The sequence below is a fragment of the Nannobrachium achirus genome (genome assembly GCF_963921795.1).
Source record: "Nannobrachium achirus genome assembly, chromosome: 12".
In the NCBI taxonomy this organism is placed as follows: domain Eukaryota; kingdom Metazoa; phylum Chordata; class Actinopteri; order Myctophiformes; family Myctophidae; genus Nannobrachium; species Nannobrachium achirus.
In genome coordinates this window covers 35,516,551-35,542,994 of record NC_137832.1, presented here as the reverse complement: position 1 = coordinate 35,542,994, position 26,444 = coordinate 35,516,551, and the positions used below count along the sequence as shown (strand labels likewise).

General features: G+C 42.5%; 3 protein-coding genes across 3 annotated transcripts; 1 reads left to right on the top strand and 2 right to left on the bottom strand.

Moving 5' to 3' along the window:
• Positions 1-417: 417 nt before the first annotated feature.
• On the bottom strand, positions 418-14,833 carry thoc5 (THO complex 5). Its single transcript, XM_080738936.1, has 20 exons — positions 14,697-14,833; positions 14,089-14,184; positions 13,535-13,678; positions 12,448-12,561; positions 12,050-12,147; positions 11,544-11,690; positions 11,317-11,431; positions 11,027-11,159; positions 10,832-10,909; positions 9,127-9,170; positions 7,959-8,058; positions 6,045-6,153; positions 5,856-5,957; positions 5,274-5,370; positions 2,740-2,857; positions 2,523-2,626; positions 2,321-2,408; positions 1,303-1,418; positions 990-1,180; positions 418-656 (listed from the first exon to the last, which is right to left on the bottom strand). Exons 2-20 carry the CDS (start codon positions 14,176-14,178, stop codon positions 593-595), a joined length of 2,052 nt encoding a protein of 683 aa, XP_080595062.1. The 5' UTR covers positions 14,179-14,184; positions 14,697-14,833; the 3' UTR covers positions 418-592.
• Positions 14,834-15,033: 200 nt separating this feature from the next.
• Positions 15,034-23,303, bottom strand: tfip11 (tuftelin interacting protein 11). Its single transcript, XM_080738022.1, has 15 exons — positions 23,229-23,303; positions 22,068-22,284; positions 21,758-21,935; positions 20,311-20,470; positions 20,071-20,198; positions 19,359-19,520; positions 19,090-19,275; positions 18,786-18,965; positions 17,923-18,057; positions 17,709-17,812; positions 17,435-17,603; positions 16,582-16,825; positions 16,272-16,414; positions 15,909-16,074; positions 15,034-15,710 (listed from the first exon to the last, which is right to left on the bottom strand). Exons 2-15 carry the CDS (start codon positions 22,271-22,273, stop codon positions 15,364-15,366), a joined length of 2,508 nt encoding a protein of 835 aa, XP_080594148.1. The 5' UTR covers positions 22,274-22,284; positions 23,229-23,303; the 3' UTR covers positions 15,034-15,363.
• A 227-nt stretch (positions 23,304-23,530) lies between these two features.
• On the top strand, positions 23,531-25,982 carry srrd (SRR1 domain containing; the record flags this gene model as incomplete). Its single annotated transcript, XM_080738606.1, has 6 exons — positions 23,531-23,670; positions 23,775-23,815; positions 24,187-24,398; positions 24,488-24,586; positions 25,247-25,398; positions 25,742-25,982. 6 exons carry the CDS (start codon positions 23,531-23,533, stop codon positions 25,980-25,982), a joined length of 885 nt encoding a protein of 294 aa, XP_080594732.1.
• Between the last annotated feature and the right edge of the window lie 462 nt (positions 25,983-26,444).

Here is a 26,444-nt window from a genome sequence, read left to right as displayed (position 1 = left end):
TCTGAGACTCCTACATTCAATCCCTTAGATACTGTGCACACTCCCCGGGTACAGGACTAGTAATATTAATTTCATAATTCAATAATTAATTTAATTAACATTGGTCGTTTGTTGAGTTTGAAATGCCAATTTTAATGTTTTTTTTTTTTTTTCTTAATGACGCATGACTCCCACCCATTTCCTTTCCTTTAAAAAAACTGTGTTCTATATATCAGAAACATTTACCTCTGTGGGAATGACTCAGCTAAGAGCACTGCTGAACCCCAATAGCATAATAATCAGCTTCAGTACTTCTAAACCTATAAATAGAATAGTGGAGAGGCTGAACAAAGGAGGTTTCAGTGAACAGCAGAGTAGAGAAATGAGATTGAACAGCGAGGTATTGAAAACATCAAGTTACAAGATTATTCGAGAAAATATGACAATTTTAATTTTTCGAAGTCATAAAGAACATCACAATAAAATAAAAAAGGACCACTATTATGGGTACACAGTATGTGAGGTTCAAAGGTCCTACAGTAAAAAAGGATAGACCCTGTGTGGAGTTGGGGACGTAAGGTTCTGTATGGTAGTGTAGTGGGCAATGGTCATGTTAACGATGACTGAAGAAGCCCTGGGGATGGTTGTACTTGAATGGCTTCAGACGGTTGGGACCCCTGAAATACAGCGAGGAGAAGAGAGATAGATACTTATTAGTTATGTTTACAAAGATGAATTTGCATCGTTATGTCTTTTACTTAAGTGTGTGAGTGGTTCACTGGTCACTGCTGCGGGTCTGTTAACTGACTGGACTCCCTTTTGTCCGCGTGTTTCGGTTTGATTACGTCTAAACGCAAACATTTAACTTCATTTTAACTTCGCTATGCCTAAACTTAACCCTAACCTCACAAACACTATGCCTAAGCCTAACTTTAACCCTAACCTCAGAGAAAATATAACCTCAAAACCCTGTACGCCTGATACAAAGACCTGAGAAAGAGACCCGTTACCTGACAGTGCGTAAGCACATCTTTTCACGGGGGAACTCCCGAGGTCCTTCTACGCTGTCATCTTGGCCGTCCGTCTCCAAATACACATCCAGACAGACACACAGGCGTGCCATCTGATTGGTCAGTAGCTGGTGGCCTGGACGGGGTCCCTGGAGCTCATTTTTGAACACGTTCACCTCACTCTCCATGGCCTGAGACGGGGTTAAGAAAAATGTCATTCACAGACTGAAAGATTATCTACCATATAATAAAAAGGAATGATATAGACAAAGAAAGAGAGAACATAAACTATTGGACAATTAATCTTTCTTACTCTGAGGTTGTCGTCGGTACGTCCACTTCGCTCTCCCTTCCAGCTGAGCGAGAGGGAGAAAAGAGGGGAAATTCCTGGATAACGGGGGCTCAACACCACTGCAGCCTGGAGACGAGCTGAGGGGATAGAAAAACTGATAAACAATCTAAACAATCTAATCACAGATAGAAAACTCTAGTTTTGTAGTAAAGGTCATCATTAATAGAATCTTTTTCTGCCCCCACCACTTTAATATGGCCTTCCCCAGGTAACTGCACACCCACCTGTTTCATTAATTCCACCAAATCCAGAGTCTCCAATTGGAACAAAATGGACCCTTATGGGTCCATTAATGGACCTTTATGGGTTCATTTGGTTCCATTTATACACTGTCAGAGGTAAAGTAACACTGACAACTTTACAGCACAGATTGGAGTTCCAGAGATAAAAAGCCTATAAAGTGGGGGTCCATGACCTAATGCATATCAACATGCATTAGGAACATATTTCCTTAACGGCTATCCGTTACTAACCGATAAGGCCTAATGGTAACCGGTTAATACAATTTATCTAAATGGCTACCCCCCCCCCCCTTCAATACATTTTTATCCCACGATTTTTTGTAACCCATTTTTTCACCCAGTGTCAAATTTTGTCAAATGTACTCCTGGGCGCTACACTCCCTCTACCAACCCGGGGAGAGCAACAAACTCATGCTCATGCTTCCTTCAGTGCATGAGGAGTCCAAGCTGCTTCTTTTCACCTGACAGGGGGGAGTTCCCCCAGGTGGACATAGCACGCGGAAGGAACATGTTATTCTGACCAGTTCCTTTCCCCCTCCATCAGGTGCCCCGGCTGGCCAGGGGGAGACAGTAATAGAGACCAGGATTACAGCATGTTTTTTGTGAGGGTACCTACCGACACGGGGAGAACATGCAAACTCCACACAGACAGGCCAAATGGCCATCCCTACTGGGGGTACTTGAAATTAAAAAGGTTAAGAATCACTGAGCTAGTCTACACAGTCCCTATTATGTACCTGTGCCTCTCTCCACCACACCCATGAAGTACAGGTCAGTCTCCTTAGCCAGACCAGCATCTATCACATGCTGCGTAAACGTCAGCTCCTGGCAAGGGAGAGAACAGCAGAATATCAGTCTAACGTGAGTCTGTGTCCTTGGCTTTGTATTGTAGGTTTATTACAGGCAGATTCTTATCATGAAGGGCATGCGTGTGTTTACCCTGTACTCTTGGTATGAGATTGTGGTCCAGCGAGCCAATCTGGAGATGACTTTGGCAGGAAAGAGATGCTGACACTCACTGGAGATGGGGATGATGCTGTGCTCTGGGGACAGAATAAAGAATGCATTCATTGACATTCACAATGTCCCGAGCGTTGACCATATATCAAGGGACGGGTAATTACGTCTCGCTGTTGCACGTGTGTGTCATTTTTACCCAGTGAGGCGAACTGTTTGTGCAGGGCAAGACGTGACTGCACGCGCCCCCTCAGCAGTTTCATGGTACTCTCCATGTGGCTGGCACTCAGAGAACTGCCCCTGCCGCGGCACACACCCTGGAAACAACACAGAGCAAGGTCACATCACCAGGGGCGTCGCACCAAATTCTGGGCCCTGGGTACAAGGATTCACTGCGGGCTCCCCATGAATGTTCTTCATAGAGGGGAGGGGGTTTAACCCATTTAGACTGGGAACGCATTATTACGCATTATTTTGTGCTTTAACTTTTGAAAAATAGCAGATATACAAGCTCACAGCTTCAACATTTTTGAATATTTTTGACCCAATTCTAAATCCTACTATGTTTTTTTTGGAAGAACCTGTGTTTCTATGTCTATCTATGCTCAACATTTTTTATTGAAGGACCCCCAAAATGATGGGTATTTGGCCACGGACCCCCATCTCAAAATATTTCGTTCCAGGGACCCCCCAGAAGCAAAATTTGAGTTAAAAAATGTTCGCTTAAAAAATACATAATATATTCAAAGATTTGCACACATTTTCACGACTGCAGATCTACAAGCTCGCAGCGTGGCACATATGCTATTTTTCAATAGCTATAGTATTTTAAGGCCCCTCCACCTTGGGCCCTAGAAACTCAGTCCCACTTTTCCCCACCTTGTGACGCCCCTGCACATCACACCAATGTACCTCCATGTTATGCTGCAGTGGTGGAAAAACTACTATATTTCTTTACTTAACTCATTGAGTGCCTATCCCGAATTAGTTCGGGATATATGATCGTATCACAGGGTGCCTATCCCGAACAAGTTCGGGATATAAAAAAAAAAAAAAAAAAAAAAATTTTTGAAAAAAATTTTTTTGAATTTTTTTTTTTTTTTTTTGGACCCCATCAAATCTGGTGAACATGATTTCAATCGCGATTTTGCATGTTCCACCCCCATACAACCCCATCTAACATACAGGGCAGCCATTTTTGTTTACATTACATGTAAAACATAAGGGCGATTATCTCAAGAATGCCTGAACGGATTTCCAATCGGATTTTTTTGTTTGAAAGCTGTGAACAAACTGCACAAATCCACTCTGGATTGCATTGGATTTTTCAGAGCTCATTCTTCTCTGTTTTTTTCCCATGCATGAGGTGTGCAAGGTTTAATCATGGCTAAGTTGACGAAAATAAGGCTTCTAAAATGCTTGGTAGCCAATAGCTAACTTCAAGCTAACTTCATCCTCTTCCTGTACATGCAGTCATGCACAAAGGAAAGTGTTCAGGCAAGTCATGGCTGCAGGGCTTCTGCATATACCAGCATATCTCTATGGGATTTTCTCTGGCCACTGGGCGCCCTCTAGTGGTGAAAGGGGTGGCACTAAATGAGTTAAGTAAAAGTATCAATACTGCAATATAGAAATACTACTCTGTTACAAGTAAAAGTCTGGAATTAAAAAGAATATTGGTATCAAAATGCATTTAAAGTACCAAAAGTACTCATTAAGCTGAATGTCCTATTTCAATGCATTGTGAGCTTGTAGATTGGCTATTTTCAAATGGTCAAAATTGATATATGGCTTAAATCTACACAGTAACTAGACGTAAAACTATTGGAAATTGGTAATACTCAAGTATAGTACAAATACCTCAAAATTGTACTTAAGTAAAGTACTTGAGTAAATGTAAGACCCAAAGATAAAATGATTTATCAGGGGGTAATTGTTGAAGATGTTTTCAATACCTTCATATGTGGATCTTCCATAATGATGCCTACCTAAAATATCCTGAGAGTTTACCAATCAAATGGGCTCTTACAGATCCATTTGGTTCTTTCCATTTGTACAACCTCTGTGTTGAATTAACAATGTATTTACCCCATTTAGGCCTGAATGCAAATCTGTGTCACTTTAGATTTGAACCACTTTAACCATTATTTTATGTTTTAACTATTGAAAAATAGCATACAGGCTCACAGCGTGGCACAGAGTGCCGCGCCGCCAGTGGTGTGATATTGATTTTAGAAGTGTGGGTCATCTAAATTCATGACGTCATGCGCGCACTCTGATTTTATTGTTAATTCGTGTTTTTATTGTTAATTAATGTGTGCATATGAGGCACGCGTGCGTGCAACAAAATAAGTGTGGCCACGCGAGCCCATGGCATCTCACCCCTGCACGCCGCGAGCTTGTAGATCTGCTATTTTTGAAAAATCGTGAACAGTCTTTGAATATTTTTGACCCGATTCAATAAATGTCTTGAAGAATCCTTCTTCTAAGTCAGGGGTTCTCAAACGTTTTCATGTCAAGGACGCCCAAAATTACAAGAATTTGGCTGCGGACCCTCCCATCTCTAAATATGTTTAGAGATGGGGAGGGACCCCCCAGAAGCAAATATTTCAGTTAGAAATGTTCGCTTTTTATATTCAAAAAAATATTTTTCAAAAATTTTCAATAGTTAAAGCATTAAATCATTCTAGAACAGCCTCACTGTGTCATTATTAGAAGTGAACAGTCACACACCTCTGGGGCATCGCTGGGAAACTGCAGTCCTCCAAGACTCTGGACCCACAGGTAGGGATGGCCCAACTCCTCAATGTAGTCAGCAAATGACACAATCCTTACAAGAGAACATTAGAACAACATGCTTCACTCTGCTTGTTTTATACAGTGATGCAGCAAGTGACATTTCAAACTTATTGTGCTATAATAATTATATATCACTGTCACTGTTCCACTAAGTGAGACCTAAAAGTCTAAAATCTATGAGGAGATGATTTTTTCAGTTTATGTTATAGCACTTAGTAACTTAAAGAAGTTATTAATTATTACAACTATGAACAGATTGTATTTCATTTTAAAGAATTAATTTTGTAAAAAGCCACTGGATTCCATTCCATGACATTCACTTGAGATGGCTAAACCACCAAATATCACTGGAGGTTTTCTTTTTGACAAAGTTGTGTTATTGTTGCGCTCCAATGCATTTTAAAGCACAGGATGATTTGAAACATTTAGCCAAAAATCACCAGCATGGTCCTTTAACATCTACTTAAAGCTTTGATAGACCTAAAAAAGGGTAATTCACAGTGTTAAGATCCTTACGCGACTTTATCAAATTGGTAGCGGTTAGCTGGGTTGGGTGTTTCCCGGCCCTGGTCGTTGGCATAGAGGCAGTTGAGTAGAGTATGAGAGTTCAACAGCTCACTGGAAGAAAATAAAAATAAATTAGAATACACTCAAACAAATCCAAAGTGGGACACAGCGCACACACATACACACACCTATACACACCCTGCACTGATGGCTGTGGTGAGGTCAGTAGCGGTGGACACCTTTGTCTTCACAGTAATAATGTTGAGGTTCATCAGGTAGTAGAAGTACAGATGGAGAACACTGCCATCTGGGGAGACAGGAGAGATGTAATATGATGTTACCTCATTATGTTACAGCTTAATTCAATGGCATGTTTTATTCATTAATAAGTGTGTGTGTGTGTGTGTGTGTGTGTGTGTGTGTGTGTGTGTGTGTGTGTGTGTGTGTGTGTGTGTGTGTGCGTGCTGATGCATGAAAACTGTTACACTCTTTTCACCTGTACATATTTTGTTACGATGTTTTGTTCCGATATTTTGTATTGTATTGTATTTTATTGTATTGTGTATACTTCTGCTTTGGCAATGTAAACGTATGTTTTCTCATGCCAATAAAGCCCTTTGAATTGAAAATTGAAATGTGTGTGTGTGTGAGTGTGTGTGTGTGGGGGGGGGACAATAGGGTGGAGACACTGAAGGGATACTAAAATCGTATGCTGTGTTGATCTTGCAGCACCTCTTTGCAGTGAGTTAACTCAATGACACTCCTGTCACTCACAGCCACTACTACTACTGCAGTCAACATGTTAAAAAAAGAAGGAGGAGGAGGAAAAAAGCTACTACACTCTGCATTAAAGGAAAAGGCAGGGCGGGGAACCAACTAGAGAAAGTAGGTGATGCAAACATGCTTACAGAATGCTGTAGCTGCTGCCGTTTCATACTGCTGCAAGCATTTCTCTCTCAACTCTTCTTTTCTCCCTCCCCACCCTATTTTGGTGCTTTAGATAGAGTTACGCCTGCAATGCAGATCCCCCCTCCAAACTGTCACTGATATCACCAACAGGGGGCAGACTAGGGTCAAGTGTGTTTCTCCCTCCGCATCATCAGCGCCCACACCCTAGGTGGGGTCGGCGATAGGGCCTTTCTGTGTGGAGTTTGCATGTTCTCCCTGTGTCTCCTAGGGTTGATACCCTCACAAAAACATGCAGTAATCCTGGTCTCAATAATGCCTCCCCCTGGCCAGCCAGGGCGCTTGATGGAGGGGAAAGGAACTGGTTGGAATAACGTGTTCCTTCCACGCGCTACGTCCATTCCGGGGAAATCCCCCGTCAGGTGAAAAGAAACAACTTGGACTCCTCATGCATAAAAGGAAGCATGAGGTCAGTCCGTTGTCTCCCCAGGCGCGGCAGAGGGAGAGCAGAGCCCAGGATTACATAGGCAATTGGCACTGGGTGAAAAATGGGTTGCAAAATTGTGGGATAAAAATTATTATATATAAAAAATAAAAAATAAAGACTAGGGTCAAGTGGTGTCACGACCTGATGAGTAATACAGGTAGTAGACTGGGCCAAACAATACAGAACGCTGTTGTATTATGAATATGAATGTTTGCGTCAGACCTATTGGATCTTTTATAGCGTCTTTATCCAAAGCACTCTATAATGTGCATTACTGTTAGGCATTACACTCTTTGTACATGTTGTGTTGTGTTTTTTATTGACTCAACCATAATCGTTTGCTTCAAACAGAGAAAATATTATAACACCATGTTCAACCTCTGCTTTACCAGCTGGCTTATCCCTCCAACAGGCTATGGTCTCTGAGGTATTGGCCTCAGTTGTCTAGATCAGGGGTCCCCAGCCTGGGGTCCACAGAGCATTCACTGGGGGTCTGTGACACCCGGCCTCAAACATTTATATTAATTTGAATTATATACCTTTGTTATTTTCGGCCTGGTGGAGACAACACAAGGCACCAACCAACTCAAGGATTCTTTAACCCAAGGGGGATCAAACCGGGAGCCGTCTGATTCCCAAGCGGCCGCTCTAGCTCCTCAGTTACAGTCACCCCAAAACACAAACAGTATGGCATAACTTGTGAGTGTCTGCAAGTTTACCTTTACACTTGAGATCTAAACAAAGGGACAGAGGGTGTCTCTTCAGCATCTCACGTCGCTTATCATCCAGCTGGCCTCCAGTGGTGGGCCTCCTCCTCTTCTGTAAGATGAGAACATCGGACAGGACACAACACATGAGGGGAAACCAAAAGAAAAGGGCAGAGGAGAGGAGAGGACGGCATCGGTTAAGGGACGCTAAACCACCGTGAACTCTGAACGCCCTCCCCAGATTCTAATTTCCAACCCTAATCATGCCAAACTCATACCATACTATCAGCACCTAACCTTAACTAGCTGCCAGTTATAACCATGTGATTGCCCCCTTATCAATAGAATGGTGTACTAAATAGTGGAGGGTTTGACAGCTAAATATCCACTACCAAAGAAAAACAGCTAAATACATGTTATACATTGTGCAATATCAAGTCTGATATCAGTAACAAACATGTATCTAATTTCAGGTGCTCACAAGCAGTGAAATGTGATCTTGACTTTACATTTCAAACCTTGACAATTACAGGGAGAAAAAAAATGACCAACGTGCAGTTTACTGGGAGGGACTGATGGAAGGAAGGATGGAAGGAGGAGAGGAGGGAGGAAATGTGAGACCTTTCAACAGAGCGCTCCCTGTGTGAGTGGTGAGTGCAGTAACAATGCAAGCCTAAAAGGAGATCCACAGAGGACCTCCCTCAGCAAAAGATAAGTCCCAAAAGAGAAATAAAAAATAAATAAAGACAGATATAGAAGACAGATGGAGACTGTGTGTGAGGGAGGGAGAGAGAGATCGAGAGAGAGAGGGTTTGGGGGGGATGATGCTGTGTATATGCTAGTGTGAGCTCGGGTTACAGTCACCTAGCCATTCTCGGTAAATATTCCCAGAATCCCTCGACTGGCACCAAGCCGGACACAGGAAGCAATCAATAGCTCTTCCCTCACACTGTGCAAGTCTGTGCCAGACCACAATATGTGAGGGCTTTGGGGGAGGGTGTACAACTTTTTGATTGTGGGTATGCAAGAGTAGAGTTGAACTCACTGACGCGCACGTCATTGAGTGTGTGTGTGTGTGTGTGTGTGTGTGTGTGTGTGTGTGTGTGTGTGTGTGTGTGTTTTCACCATGAGTGAGCGAGACTAAAGTGGGAAAGCAACAGACACTCATGGTGGAACTCACTGTTTTTTCCTGCTCCTCTTCTGCATCAGAGTCACTCTCATCATCTGGACGGCACAGAAAACGTGGAAACAGTTTACATTCTTGCTCACAGCAAATGTTTTAAACATTTAAAACATTTCAAAAATAGCGGAAATTGCAATCTCCATCCACAACGCAGTGAGATATGCTATACAATTTAGTCTCAAAGCAATTTGTTAGATTCTCAATCATGAGGGCAGACATTTTGTGCATGTCTCTGTAAATATGTATAGATGTGGGGCGGCCGCTGGCCTAGTGGTCCAGGCGCATATCACATACAAGGCTATAATGCCTGCTGGCGTCGCCGGTTCGATTTCCGATCCGGACGACCTTTGCCACATGTCATTCCCCATCTCTCTCCCCATTTCCTGTCAGAAAATGTATCTATGTACTGATTGCGACCGTCAGGGAGCAGTTTACTATGAAAACCTCCACCGGCCGTCCGTCCGTCCGTCCGTCGGTCACACGTCACACCTTTGCCCTGCTCATATCTCCGCATCAGTATGACATCACACCACATGTGTACACAAACCTTTGTGTACGTTGCTGTGGCAACAGTCTGTTGTTGCTGGTCTGTTAGTGTACGTTAGCAACCACCTTAGCAACCATGGTTTTACCCTAGCAACCAACTGTTTACCCTAGCAACCAACTGTTTACCATAGCAACCATGTTTTTTTTACCCTAGCAACCAACTGTTTACCAAGCAACCAGATACGCAGAGCAGGGATCTTCATATATGGGCATAAACAGGTGACATCACACTGATGTCAGATACTCAGAGCAGGGATTTCTCCATAATATATGGGCATAAAAGGGATTCTGTTAGGGATCTCCATATATGGGCATAAAGGGATTCTGTTAGGGATCTCCATATATGGGCATACAAGGGATTCTGTTAGGGATCTCCATATATGGGCATAAAAGGGATTCTGTTAGGGATCTCCATATATGGGCATAAAAGGGATTCTGTTAGGGATCTCCATATATGGGCATAAAAGGGATTCTGTTAGGGATCTCCATATATGGGCATAAAAGGGATTCTGTTAGCTGTTAGTGATCTCCATATATGGGCATAAAAGGGATGCTGTTAGGGATCTCCATATATGGGCATAAAAGGGATTCTGTTAGGGATCTCCATATATGGGCATGAAAGGGATTCTGTTAGGGATCTCCATATATGGGCATAAAAGGGATTGTATCCCAGATGATGCCCTGTTAGGAGATCCACACTAACAGAATCCATATATGGTCCTACCGACAGCTGCTATAAACCAACCCTGGCGATAAGGTCTGAGTCGAAGAAATGCTTCTTTCCTGGCAAGAATTGCCCCTTTATACTGTAGGGCTCGTTTGTGTATTGTATGACATCACGCCACATCATCGGCTGAGGACTGTGTGATGTCATCATATCTCCATATATGGAGACATAAGTTGCTCATGCCCAAATATGGGCTGGTGAGGTCAGACTTAGTGTGATGCGTAGGTTATCTCCATATATGGAGATTCAACTTCAATGAGTAACCATGGCAAACTGTCAACTGCCCGTATGTCTTGATAATTGGTAAAACAAACTTTTGGCCTATTTGTGGAGATAAGCGACCAACGGTCGCTTATCTCCCGATTAGGGAGTCTTACTGGTGTATATACTGTATGTGTGTGTGTGTTGTGTGTATAGAAGAGCTTTTACCCTGGGAGTCCTCTGGAGGTTTGGATAAAGCTTTGGCCTCCTCTACATCGCCGCTGATCGACACACACAGATTCTTGTCTGAAATATTAACAAGAGAAAGTAATCCGTAAGACACCAAGACTCACTTGATGCTCACAGATGGGATATAAAGGCCATAACATGTGAAGCGTCTGGAAGACATTAATAGCCGTTTACCGCAGGCCTGTCCATAAGCAGAGGCTTGAACAAACAACACGTAGAGAGAGGGGGGCAGGTGCCGGGCGATCTCTGTCTGTTTCTGAGTCTGCTCAAAAGGCATGGACAGATACTCCTGCACTGGCAGAGATGCCTGTGAGACAGAGGATCAATACATAAGTGAAAGAAAATACACCAACGATCAACACAACGAAATCCACAGCAATGAGATATGAAAAGGCATGCTTCCAGAATTTAACAAGAGAAGACAGTCTGATAACGCAGTAATAAGCTATCCAGAGAGTGTGTACCTGCATAATAGCGTTCAGTCCCGGCTGCAGGCTGCTCAAATGCTCCTTCTTTACCTCAATGGTCTTCGCTATTTTCTCTTTAGTGGTTTGAGACTCCTTGTATTTCTCTGCCAGCCTACAACCATCAACAATATAAAACAATCAGGTAAAAACACCACCAAATACAGTGCTTTATAAATTCCACATGGTTGGGACCCGTGTTTATTTGGGTTTGTGTGTCTGTGAACCTCTTTCTCTGTTCCAACTCCCAGTCGAGTCGTGCCAGAGTGAGCTGGTGGTTGTCTTCTTTGGTGATGTGGGGCCTGGATATCACTAAGGGGGCATCCTTGTAAAACTCTTCCTCACTCACCAAGTCTATCTCTTCATGCTTAGACCTGGAACAGGGAAAGAACTTTTAACTTTGTAAAATGTAGATTTGCTGCAGTAGTAGAGGTTAATATGGGAGCACAAATCAATATATAGCACACACAGTATAAACATAATATTGACTAATACAATATCTCTAGGCTATATGGCAAGTTTGGTGCTGGGCTTGGCCTAAAACAATCTACCGGGTAGTTCATTCATGTGATTGAAACGATTTCTAACCATTGCCTACACCCCTTTAGATTTATTGAACAGCTTTTGACCAAACAAAGAAATATGTGGAAAAAGAGTTCACGTGTAACATGTGTATCACAATATTTAGTGGAAATCTCATAATTATTGTGCAGCCTCTAGTAAATATACTTACTTGAACTCCAGACATTTGCTGATTTCTTTCTGCAGGTGCATGACCTCATACAGGAGGTTCTGCAACTGAAGGTGCAACACATCCACTTTCTGCTTTGCCTGCAAGAAACGTCACAAAGAATCAAGATAAAGATGAGAATTCTCGAACATCTTTGATGGATTTCAGCTATGAGTATTGGTGTTTTCCTTAAATTCCTTTTTAAATTAGTTAACATTTATATCATCAAATATTGTGTCAAACGGAATTATTTTGGCTAATTTGTAATTTTTTGTCAACCTAATAGTTTACTGATTCTAAAGGGACATTGTAAGGGGAAAGGGCTTCTCTTTTGGACTGTGGGTGAGCTCATCTTCAACTGTGTCACTTATATATGGAACATAATGCATTATGCAACTTACCTCATGTGTCTGGTCTCGACCTCTCTTCAGTCGCATATGAGCCAAACGATTGAGTTTCTTCAGGTTCATGAAATGGATACAGCTCTGCATGCGTCTCTGCTCAACCTCAGCAGACTGAAAGGGAAAGATACCTCTTGTCAGTTTATCATACATAAAATCCCCAGTGTAACGGTTATATTTCTCAGAGTTGCAAATTGATACATGAAAAGAGGATTTTAATGTGTAGCCTAAGTGCATCCTCAGCATGTTATTATGTAACTGTGTGTATCAAGCAGCTGACCAATGACGGTCAAATAAGCTGTCATATACCATTGCTTTTCATCCTGCTGTCACACACCACAGGCATTGTGTCTTTAAGTCTGCCCCCAAACCACCACAGCTTTACCTGTAGGCTCTTCTTTCCCCTGTGTTTTGTTTTGTTATTTGTTCATATGGTATTCAGATTATCCAGAACATGGGAGTAATATCATATGTAGCAGAAACTGATCGTCAAAAAGTCTGACATACTGTAAGTATTGCTGTGGTGAAGACAGAGCATCAGCCTTGTTTATTATAACTGTTATGGAAAACTGTGGCGTAGTCTAGTAAGAAGAACACCTGCTCCATAGGAACGGGAGTCCCTTTTTTGCAGGTCTTTCAGTCCGAGTGCATCCAAAAAGCACCTCGTTTAAGGTGGAGACGACGGAGGCGTGCAGTCTCAGGCGACCTTGATCCACGTGAGACACTTCAGAGCGAGCGGCAGCGAGCGAGTCGCCGTGACGAGCGCTACGAAGGTCGCGTGAGCCAACTCAGCGCCGTTAGACGTTGTAAACCAGGTAGTAAATCTTCATCCCCCTGACTTTCGGCACCTCCGTGCAGCCAATTACAAGCTTCTGCGGGTGGGTCTTGCCTTAACCGAGGTGCTTTTTTGATACACTCGGACTGAAAGACCTGCTAAAAAGGGAGTCCCCCATAGGAACACATGCCTTTTACAGACAGGAAATGAACTGTATTATGTCCTTCCTAATAGCATGTATAACTATCAGTCAAACTAGGAATTGTGGCGTATTTACGTTTGTACTAACTGTGTGTGCTTGATATGTCTCACCCCATCCTTAGCTCCGTTAGCTTTAAGTTCCTGTATCTCGCCCATAAGTTTGGCCAAACTCTCACACGTTTGTTTGTATTGCAAATAGTCCTGCTCTGGATCCCGTCCATCCAGCTCCACCTCTTCACTGTACACGCGGACATCCTGCGAGAAAAAGAAACGCATACATCTTATCCTTCGCACAACTTTCCACTAACCAATGCAACGAACTTGATCTTTCTTGGGGTCATTTTGTTGAGGGTTGTCCCAGCTCAATTGGTTAGTATTATCATCAAAATCAGTTTAACCACATTAACCCCTTTTAATACTTTATAAGCTTTTCAAATCTAAAAGATCGCAACACAATGTGAAGCATTAAACGTGTAGATCTGCTGTTTTTATTAATTTTTTTATGTGTAAACAAAAAATGTAATTTGGAGGTAATTTCAAACAAACTGTTTTCAGATTCAGATGGGGGTCTGCTTCCAAATCAATGTGAGGGTCCTGTCCTGACCTTGACTTGAAAGAGTTCATGGAACTACTGATGTGGGCTCTCCATCCATCTCTCTCCTCACCTCTCCTTCTCGGTTACGTTTCATCTCAGGAGTTCCTCCTTCACCGCGGAGCACCTTCGCCTTCCGCTTCTTCAGGGCATCGGAAGACATGATTTGCTGGCGATGTAATAAAATCATTAGTCTAAATCAGTGGTTCCCAAACTTTTTGCGTAGATCGGCTATTTTCACTACTTCATTTATGGAATTTCTTAGAAAAAACTTTGAAATTAGTTTTTAATTCATGAAAAAATAGCCTTTTGGCCGGGGAATGTAGGAAACAAAACAAAAAACAAAGGGACCCATAAAAATGTGTCTGCGACCCACAAATGGGTCCCGACCCTCTGTTCGGGAAACGGTGATCTAAATGATTACATTAGATTAGAAATAAGAAGTTAAACGATTGACTACTAAGAAATGGGAAGCAAATACATTCAAGTATTTGCCCATGCCCACTAACGTTGGCCAAGCTAGCTCTGGTCCATAAATACGCTATGGACCAGTTAGCAGCAGGTCAACGGTAACTATGCTAGCTCTGAAGCTAACATGTATTAGTTTCGAACCGTTCCACGTTTCAAAACGATCGAGACACATTGTGATTGGGGAGTTATAACCCAGAATAACGTGCTTACCTGTTGAATTAGAAAAAACACGAGTGATGTCTATAATTTTCGGATTATTTCCTCATTAATAACGTGTACACAACATAGTCCAGGAGCTCTTCTATCCACAGTAGACCGCTGACTCTACGGAAGCTTTTCCAGGCCAAAAAGGCCTCTGTAGCGCTCCAGTTTGGATGATGAAAATGTGTCTATACTACCACCTACAGTAAAATACGGGTCATTTTATTTTAACCATGAACCAATTTTATCACACAACACATTAACAACAACAGCACAGAAGATCATATAAAACAGTTTTATTTGTGGTTCCAGTGATATTTTATACAATTACATGTATGGCAAAAAAATGAAGTGTGCCGCTTTCAAATGACAGCAGGACACTAATAACCTCTACAACTGTCACAACTCTTTATTTCAGCCATAACACTTCATGTGGGCAAATTAAAAATGAACAGCCCTATAGAGGGTATGCGTGTGACATCATCATCATACCCGGAAGTTATGTGGGAACGCCTACCGAGTGTCAAAAAACTACTTTCAGGGCTTGACAGCCCATACATCCAAACAGAAAAGTCCTATCTGATTGCATTAGACGACGTTAAACAACGTTCAACTCACTTTGCCACTCGATTTGCCATTCACCTTATGCACGCGCATACCCTCTATAGTGACACCCTCATGTGGCCATATCTATCAGACTCTGTAATGACGTGGGTACCCATGTCCTTTCTCCTTGTACAAATACCACCCCTCTGTCAATGTAGATGACAATACGCCCAAATGTGTACAACTGTTTGCCCTCGTGACGTTTGGCCACCAGGGGCATGAAGACAATGTTGTTTTCCTCTGCTTTGGTCTGGATCAGGTCTTTGAAGTTTGTCGGCAAACTTGCACCCTGGCCCCTCTGAGCCACGCTCTCCGCATCCCTGCGCTCCTGCAAGGCTTCGTACTGGACGTCCTTACGTCTCTCTGTTTGCGTGAGGTACGCAATGTTCTCCCTCGCACCAGGCTGCATGTATCCAGCTGCAGAGAGCATGGTGAAGAAAAGAGAGAAATGTTTGGATGGATACACAATTTGTTGGCACAGAGGACAAAGCATAAATGTACACATATGCTGTTAAACTGTTACCCACATGCTGTGTGTGTGTGTGTGTGTGTGTGTGTGTGTGTGTGTGTGGGTGTGTGTGTGTGTGTGTGTGTGTGTGTGTGTGTGTTACTAACCCATGCCTGAGGACACTGCTCGGTTCATAATGTCCAGTGCTTCATTGAATTTGTCTTTGATGAGTGGTTGGGCTAACAGCATATCGCTGAACATGTTCTTCCAACCCAGGTACCACTTTGTGATTTCCTCATAATTGGGACTGTTATTCAACCACGAACAAAGGACCTACAAACAACAAGACAGATTAGGATGGAGGATAAAACATTTGAAGCATTACTAATCCTTGAGATTATCATATTATCATATTGTAGCAGTAATGTAGCAATCATCGTGTTGGGTAAGCACTCCTCTGTATGGTTATGTTCATTGGTGTTATGTTCAAGGAGTAACACCCTCTCTTCTACTGTAACAGTCCCACTAACCTGCAGCCACTTGGGAAAGAAGTTTTTGTCCAATAAGGACACCAGGCTGGATGGGGACAGCATGCCTTCCCAGTCCATCACCCAGTTGAAGGGCTCCATCTGCTGCTGGTGAGGATTAATAACCAGCTCCTGTAGACACAGCGCTGCAGAATGGGAGTGAGAAGAAAGCAAAGGCAGGTGAAAAGAGTTGTAAGAAGACAAAGTGTAGCAAAAAGGTCATGCAAATAGATGAAAAATAAATGTGGTAAAATCATTACCAGGCAAAACCAAAGTAGTTCAACTATTGGTCACTATAATTATATGAGTATACCTAGTTTCGGGATGATGTTTTTAACCATGAAGGCCTCCCATGCTCCTGGGGAGAACACGTCTTTCCACGGCTGCAGTATAAGGCGAGCCGAGGTGTCACTGGGATGCCACCGCTGTAGAGCACTGGCTAGCTTGCTGCGGATGGGAGGGTACAAAGGCTCAAGACGCGATTGGAGTAGTGGTAGCCATGGGTGAAGCCAGGAATGGATGGGCACCGTGTCAGTTAAAGGGTTCCAGTTATCCACCTATTGTATAAAGAAAATAGCACGATTGTTTAGAGGAGCATATGCACATGCATACACTGGAGAGTCACTAAATATCCTCCTGAAAGGAATAACTTATTGTTGTTCTGAAAAGAAAGACAAAGTGAGTAAGTGTTATTTCATCTTAAATCTTAATTAGTGTGGTTGCTATAGGCAATCAGACCATTGTTCTTGTCCAACTTTTATTTCACTTGTAGTAAACCTGTTTTCTGTTAATGTTTCTGTAACCCCAAAAGTCCATTGAGCTCAATGGACAGATTTCTGTAACCTTTTCTGTAACCCCCAAACCAAGTCCATTGAGTTCAGGACTTTCTGTCCCAGGATTGGTCGTGCTTCACGTGACATCACAATATGTAATAGAAATGGTAAGACAGAATACATTTCCCAGTGGATTCCTTGTGATTCTCGTCAGTGCAACCACACTTGCAATTTCCCAGAATTGCACCTTTCTAGTTTATATTCTGTCGTACGACTGCAGAAAATATCCAATGTGATATGCTGTGAGCTTGTAAATCAGTTTTTCTGTGAGTGACACCATTGTACTAGGAAGTATGAATCAGGAGTGTGTGAGTGAGTGCGTTTGTATCTTGCCTCTCGCTGCAGGCGGGGTAAGATGAGTTGTTCCAACAGGTGATTCAGTATCCAGAGGGGGAGGAGTGGAGCCCATACTTCCACACAGTCCACCATGGGTCCAACCACACGAGGCTGCCAGCCTGACACGCAGGACCGCATCACTGGGATGAACACCTCCCACAGAAGTCTGGACAAGCACACAGACAAAAATAAATTACTACACACATTCCATCACTGGCTGCAACAGAGATCTACATGTGCACGCGCACGTGTTTGTGTGTACAAATTCTACCTGTGGTAGGGGTCCATGTTTGCATCTGGGGTACTAGAATGCAACTGTCTCGATTCAAGGATTGCCCTCCACTGCCCAACCTCTTCCAGACCATATGAGCTGTCCTAAAATAATCACAAAATATACACACAATGAAAAATGACCCTTTAGCGTGCTGAAAGCATATCTTATCCCAAGATCCCACACATGTGATGAGAAAACTGCTGGAATGTACCTTCAATGGGTCCCAAGTACGTAGCTTCTCTTTAAGTAAAGGATGAACCACAGCCACAGACAGATCAGCCAATCCCATGGTCTTATATTCTTCATAGTATTCTGTTTGCAAGGTCTCAAAGATCCGAGCACATTCCTAGAGAGACACGCATTAAAACAATTAACCCATAAGAAGGTTCACAACTCTTGAGTATGATAAGAGAGCAAAATGGCCATGTGTGAATATTTTCAATGGCTTGATGACTGTCACTGGGACCAGTCTGTGGCCTCCAGGGTGCTGGTCAAACATCGGTCCACAATAAATATAACACTTGCCCCTTTAAGCTCTGACTTGGTACCGTTCCAATTCATAGCTAGCACCTCACCAACATAGGTGTAAGTTTCCAATTTCCTATATGCTTTATGTCACAGCCCTGCCAAACTGCTAACTGGCACAGCAACTGTTGGCAAATATGGAGCAAATACAACCGTGCCATACGAGAAACTAGCTTGCTTAGGTTCTACTAAACTGCACAAAAAAGAATATGAGTGTGTAAACATTCCTCTCAATTTTATAACAATTATTTATGTAGAATTTGTATGCCGCACACATACACTGTGCAAACATGTGAACAATGGACCATAGAGTATGCACTGGAGGAGGAGCTAGTTTTCTACCTGATACATTTTATTTCAAAAAATGTAAACCCATCATTAGTAAATTGTGGAGTGGACTAGCACAGCAGAAAAAATACAATGTGGGGTCAGTTAATCAAAAAAAATTGAACAGTTCAAATATTGCCGTTACATTGGCGAGGGACCTCTGTAATCAGCAACTGCCACACATCATGTTGTCAATCTGCACAATGCCAGTGTGTGTAGTACCTGCAGGCTGGGCCCCACCCCTGGTGCCAAGTCTCCAGACTGAAGGCGCTCCACCAGTTCCAGCACAGCTTCCATTCTCTGAATGGCATCTTGCTCTGCTGTCAACCTAGTCTGCAGGGTGGCGGATTCATGGCTCAGAGACACAACAACATCTCTCTCATGCTGCAGACGTCTGGCAGACTACAGAAAGAGAGAGAGGGGGAGCAGTGACAGATTAAAGAGGGGACAGACAAAAGACACATGGAATAAACAAGCAGTGGTGACGTTTATACAGGTATGATACAGGTTCTTGTCTACTAGTTACCTGTAATATGTCCTGTTCTGTAAGGTCTATCAGTAACTGCAGATTGTGTTCTAGCTCAGGGAGAGCAAAGGCTGATGGCTTCTGGTCCCGTGTGCTGGGTGGACCTTCATCTGGAACACTGTGCTTGTTGCTCATCTGACTGTAACTGTAATACACCTTCTGTTCTCTCCCAGTCATATCAATCACCTAAAGAAGGGGAAATAAGAATTAAGGTGAGAAATCATAACTGCAGCAGGAGTGTGTGTGTATGCAAGTCCTTCCCAACTCACCTTAACCTGTGCCAGCTCTCCAGCAGGTGTTTGCGTGTTCCGTCCAGCCAGCTTGCCTTTAGCCTTCAACTCCTCTACGGTCCTGTAGGAATACTTGGGCTTCTTCTTTCCTCCTGCACCTGCAGGATCCCTCCTCCACTGGCCAAGCTCCTTCTGGAATTCCTACATTAGAGCGAAGGGAATGGGATATGATGTTCTGTGGTCTCATAATATCCGTTGCATATTCACAAAAAGGAGTCTGAAAGATCACTCTGTTATACTGCTCTTTCACTGCGCAAAAAAAAAATCATACTGTCAGAGGATTAGTTGCTCAATGGCCTGCCTCAACACATGATTAATTGTATTCTGCGACACAGCAGCATAGAGAACATACTTAGAAAAATAGCACTTTATTTTGAGGACTTTTAACCATACAATTCTTTGTTTTACCACGGATATATAGCCCTTGTCATCTTAACCAACAACAGATACAACAGAGTTAATTGTGGGATATTGGGCATGCACACATATTTCCAAGTTGATTCCGATTCATAAAGAGAGGACAGCGTGCAGGTGTGCATGCCGTTTTAAAATCAGAAATGCACCATTTTCAGCTTTTGTGCGCACGTATGGATCCTCCACACAAGTGTATAAATGAGACCCCTACAGCGTACCCACTACAGTATTGCATCTCTTATTTAGTTTAAAACCGGAACAATTCTCAATAATCTACCTTTTCCTCCTCTTCCTCCGAGTCAACAACAGGAAAGTCCTGGAGGCTCTGCTTGGTTCGCTCATTGCCATAGGCGCCGACTGCTCCCTTGCCCTTGCGAAGCTTTGCCTCGATGGGGGTTAGAATACCTGCAGCAATTACAGTGTCAAATATTTACCGTAATGTATGATTATCGATATACTCATTAGCCAACGGTAATTCTACTCCCATCAATCCTGTGCTGTCCACATTTGTGCCCACCTTGAGCATTCTTGCCCAGGCCTTTTCCTGGTTGGTAGCCCATCTTCTGTAGAAGTTTCTGTCCAATCCCTTTAGTGTGCTTCTCCCAGCCACCCAGGTCTTGACCTGTCCGTATCCCAGCTGCGAACTTCTTGGACTGGTGCACACGAAAGTTACCCCCCTACGAAAACACAAACACTTATTCATGACAACACAGTAACAAGGTTATTGGCTGTAAGCCATTGCGATTGATAGCATCATAGGTGGAAAAAGTACTCAAATATTTTACTGAAGTAAAAGTATTGATTGATTGATTGAAGAATTTATTAGAAGTTTGCAATAGAAAAAAGTACAGTTTCATGACAGTACAAATCACTGGTACAAGGTCAACTAAAAGGAGATCCTAGAAAGCCGAGGCTTATTTCCACAGGAACCACACTTTAAGTATCTCATATAACATTGAAAGACAGACGGATAGAACATAGTACTTTATCTAGGATAATATCAGTTTCAAAAGCATAACATCAAATACAAAAGGCAGAATACAAAGAAAAGGGGGGGGGGGAGCATGGGGGCTTAGTCTATTTACAGGTCACGGGTAGCTGCTGTCTGAAGGTGACTTTTCATACCAATTTTGAAGGAGGCTAGGGATTTGCTCTCCTTTAGGGCTTGTGGAAGGGCGTTCCACATGTTGATGGTATAGCAGGAGAACGAGTTAGCGCCTTGTTTAGTGTTAAATCTACGCTGATGATGATTAGTGGAGCTGCCTCTGGTGTTATGATCGTGAACATCCTTGACCTTTAAGAAGTAGTTTGTCAGGTACATGGGAATCTTGGAGGGAGGTGTAGTGTATCTTGTACACCAGGCCCATTGCAAGATGCTGTACTCTGTCAGCTACTTTGAGCCACCCCACGCTTTCGTGGTGATGCTCGGTAAGGTGGGTCAGAGGAGGGAGACCAAGCACAACCCTAATTAGTTTGTTTTGGGCTGTTTGGAGCTTTATCTTTAAGGCAGCTGGGGCGTCGCGATACCAGACAAGGACTCCGTAATCAAAGTATCAATATTACAATATAGAAATACTCTGTTACAAGTAAAAGTCCGTAATTCAAAATGAATTGATCAAAAATATTAAAGTGTTGACATCAAAATGTACCAAAAGTAAAAGTACAAAATGTTTAAAAAATAACAGATCTACAAGCTCACAACAACGCATCACATCTAGATCAGCTATTTTCAAATAGCCAAAATATAAAATAAGGCTAAATTGGTTTGTATATGTTTTATAATATAATTTATATCTGCAAAGTAACTAAAGTTTTCAAATAAATGTAGTGAGGTGAGTTCAATATTTGGATCCGAGATGTAGTGGAGTAGAAGTAAAAGTATTGGAAATTGGAAATACTCAAGTAAAGTACACCTCAAAATTGTGCTAAGGTACAGTACTTGAGTAAATCAAAATCAAGAGTACCGTCTGGAGTTTAGAGGACGCAGCCACGCGAGAAGGTGGTGCTGCTGGTGCAGGAGGCTCCTCATCCTCATCAGAGTAATCAGAGCCTGCTTCAGCTTTCTGCTGCTGTTTCTCCTCAGCTGCAGTCTTACGGATACCTCCACTCACAAAGCTCACTGGAGCAGTATAGTCCTTAGACCTGGAAAGATATACAGACAGACATGTTGTACACACACTCACACAGTATATAAAGTACTATTTCACCTTGATGTGTAAACTGTTTGAATGGTTTTCATCAAGGTGCATTTCATGTAGCAGCAAGTCCGCCTACCTCTTGCCTCCAAAGCTGGGCCTCTCATCATCATCTGAATCCCTGTCAGCCCAGATGCCATAGGTGGCCTGGTCCTTGGTCTGTCTGTGTCTCTGACGCTCCGGGTTGAATTCATTAGCAAGGTCCCAATCTGTCACCTCAAAGCTCTCCACCTCCACCCCATCTTCCTCTTCTGCCCTCCGTCCATACAGGTGGGACATGGACATGTCTGGTTTTGCTAGGGAAATCGACAAACAACATGATCAGCCACCATGATCATCACCATGTAATTCCTAACATGGTTAGCCGGTATATAGCCACAAATTGCATCTCTAGCTATATTTTTTATTTTGTATATGTTGAATCTAGAGTTGCAACCTCAACCATTGACAGCCCATACATCCAAACAGAAAAGTATTATATTATTAAATTATATTATTAAAATCACCAACATTGCATTGTACCGAAAAATTCAATTATCCTGTTTCTATCTGCATATTCTATCTTTGTTTCATAAAAATCCACCGTAGACATGTCACATGTTATGATGAACTACTAAGTGTTGGAGTTTGGAAGCGCTCGTTTTCAATAACACAACGTCCTGCTTCCTCTTGCAACATGTGCAATTTAGAAACAGGTGGTACACAGGACCATTTAGTGATTTCCAACGAGCGCTTCCAAATTTCCAATCCTTAACACTTACACCTGCACGCATATTATGTCTACTACGGTGGATTTTATGAAACAAACACTTTACAGATAGAAAGAGGGAAAGAGGATAATTCAAGCTTTCCGCACAACTGCAATGTTGGTGAGTTTCTAGCTCTGGTCCATAGCGCTATGGACCAGAGCTAGTGAGTTTCATGTTGTTTAATACAATCAGATTTCTGTTTGGATGTATGGGCTGTCAGTGTTTGAGGTTGCAACTCTATATTCAAAATATTTAGCAAATAAATGATCTAGTGTTGCAATTTTTGGCTAGCTGGTAGTTTAAAGAAAGAACATAACACATTTATTTGTAGTTGTAAAAGTTATGTATGTTATTATGTTGTTACTAGCAAAGGGTTGCTAATGCTAGTAAGTGTAGTAGTAATAGTAAATGTTTTTTACTGATTACAATATAAAGCCTGGCTAGACAGCAAATAAATGGTACTGGCAGTCTTACCTGCTAATTTAACTCACCAAAAATGTTATTCCCTTAATCCAGGATATCGAATGCCTTTGTTACAATAATAATCTATCAATGGGATACTAGCATGGGATCGAAAACAGATCTGATATGCTAGCTAGCCTAGCCTGATGCTAACACAAGTACATGCAGTTCCGCTATGCTACCGGAACTTCGGAAGAGGAAAGTGGTGTGTTACTCTCAAAACAGTCCCACGTGTCCCACGAGACGGAGGTAGATGGTGTTGTATTTATTGGAAATGTGCTGTCTTTAATCAGATGATATGTGACTTAATGATGTATTTGTGCTTTTGAAGATGTCGGACACGGGAGAGGAGTGGCAGGTGGCACGGCGCCGTAAAGGGGCAGCGCGGAGAGCTCAGCCACCACTGGCAGCCTCAGCATGTCAGGATCAGCTGGACACTGGAAAAACCATTCAAAGGATCAGAGAAACTATGTAAGTAAGAAGGATGGATCTCATGATGAGGTCACCTCCTAATATATTGCACATTGATTATTGGAATGTGAAGACAGTCATTTTAACATATCCTTCCTCTGTAGGTCTGATCTGAGATGTGAGGAATTTTGGAGGGAATGGAAAGGTGAGTTATTGATTGATTGAATACTTTATTGACAGTTTGCAAAAAAGCACAGATCTACAGTTGCATACAAAGGGATGCTAAAAGGATAAACCCAAGAAAGCACTATGGCTTGTTTCCATTGGGGTCCTGTGTATTCATTCAATTCATCTAAGATGTACCTTTGATTGCTTGATTGAATACTTTGTTAGAAGTTTGCATAGGAATACTACAGGACAGTACATTTCCGATACAAGGTCTACTAAAAGGATTTAAACCACGAGAAAGTGTAATCGATGTTTGCATTGGGGTCCTTTTATACTGGTCGAGCTGATGGTTTGGATTTGGTAAGCAACTGTGTTCTGTGTAATACCCTAAGGCATTCTGCTCTTCAGAACAGCTGACAACGTCAGGACTAACCGATCCCTCCTCGCTGTCTGGAAAGGCTCTGTCCACTGAGATGCCTGACGACCAGTCCGAGAAGAACACACACGGCAGAACAGATCTAGAACGACACTGTGTGTGTTATGGCCTGGGCTCCTTCTCATCCTGTGTGTCAGCTCGATATCAGCTTGCAATATTGCTACTACTTCTGGACACCCTTCAGGTCAGAAAATGTTCTGTAAAGGTAACATGGCAAGAGATATGAATAGTAACCTGGTTCTAATGACTGCATGTTGATCTGCATCTTTTTAGATACCATTAAAAGACTGCTGTGTCTATGATCCGGTGTTCTCCTCGGGGGAGAGGAATGTCTTAAGAGAGCTGGGTTTAACCATAATCACAGAGAATGAGGTGGGCTTGTGTTTTCATCCTGTTGCAGTCGCGTGTTTCCTAAACCCACCAGGCTTGAGTTAAGACCTGCCTCGCGGAAACGCCAGAACTTCCAGGAGTGGCTGAAATCCTTGCCGGACACATGGAGGGTGGATAAAGTTAGAGTAAAGGCATGAAGATAATCTTAAAACTTGTACAGAGAAAAGTCTGCATTTGCACAATGCACAGCTATTAAAATAAACTGTGCTAAAAAAAAGAAACTTACTGTCTTTGTACTGTGCTGTAAACTTTGCTAAAAAGAAAAACGTACTGAGAAAAGCTATTAATTTGTCACTACTGTGCTCAAAATAAAAACTATTTCTGATTAGGCTAACAGTTAAATTGTTATACGGTAGTTTGGATATGGCTTTGGCCATATTCTGCGTGTATTATTGTAACGGATTGGTAGGTAGTAGGTACAGTAATGCTTTGCACTAAGTCTAACGTTCATATGCACTTTCATACTTAAGATTATTGAGAGGGGCGTTTCAGCGAGGCGGATCTTAACTCAATCCTGGTGGGTTTAGGAAACATGCGTTGCTGTCGGGCACAGGACAAAAAACATTCAACTATCTTCAGTTTAAAGATATTTTAAATTTAATCTGAGTTGAAGTAAATCTTTGGTGTCCATTTGTTCATCAGGAAGGGAAGCGATTGACAACTAAGCCTACCCTCTTCTACCTGATGCATTGTGGGAAAGCCCTTTACAACAACCTGCTTTGGAAGAACTGGAGTATAGAAACTCTGCCTCAGTTGACCATCATAGGAAACAGCTTCTCTGGCATACGGGACAGGTTTGTTTTTGCAGGGATATTGTCTATACCAGTGGTTCCCAAATGGTGCGCCTCTGTGCATTGAGATATTTTTGACAACCGCACCCATTATTATTGCAATATACAACTAACTATACAAAATGTTATTCTTTATTCACTATCAGTACTTTCCCAATACAGAGGCAAATGGTGTACCCTAAAAAAAAATATAATAAAAATAAACAAGTGAAATGTAGGCTATTTTGCAAGCATATGAATACAGGTGTGCCTTGAGATTTTGCTTTGGGCACAACACACTTGAAAACCACTGGTCTAAGTGGGAGGGGAGAGACAAGCTGACATTTGCTTTCTGTGATCCTGTTAGGATGATTGAGAGAGAATTCCAGCGAGACTACAGCTATATTGCTCAGGCTGTAGTTGTGTGTGAGGAGAGACCCCTGTCTTGTCCATCCCGGCTCCTTGATGTCTTCAACGACACTGTCGTCATCAGCTTCCCTTCAAACGGCCTCAGCAAACTACCTCAATGCACTTGGGTAGCGCCACCTGAGCCACAATATCAACACTGTGGTGATCTGGAGATTATACTGCGAGAACAACAGAGCTGAGAGTGAGAATGGAGAACTAAACAGGGGCTCCTTTTATTAATGACTGAGATTGATAAAGTTCCGTTTCATGTTGAGGATGGAATCTGGAAACACATAAAACGATTTTCAATGCCCGACGGCTACTCCTTCACAGGATGAGAAGGAGCCCAGGCCATAACACACACAGTGTTGTTCTAGATCTGTTCTGCCGTGTGTGTTCTTCCCTGACTGGTCGTCAGGCATCTCAGTGGACAGAGCCTTTCCAGATGCCGAGGAGGGATCGGTTAGTCCTGACATTGTCAGCTGCTCTGAAGAGCAGAATGCCTTAGGGTACTTATTACACAGTTGCTCACCATCAAGTTTTTCTTTTCCAATTATGGGTACATGTTCATAATGTGAAGGGGTTAAAGTAAAATAACCTTTTCAATTTTCAAATTGAAACAAAAATAAATATTTATTTTATAATGAATTGAAAGAAACTGC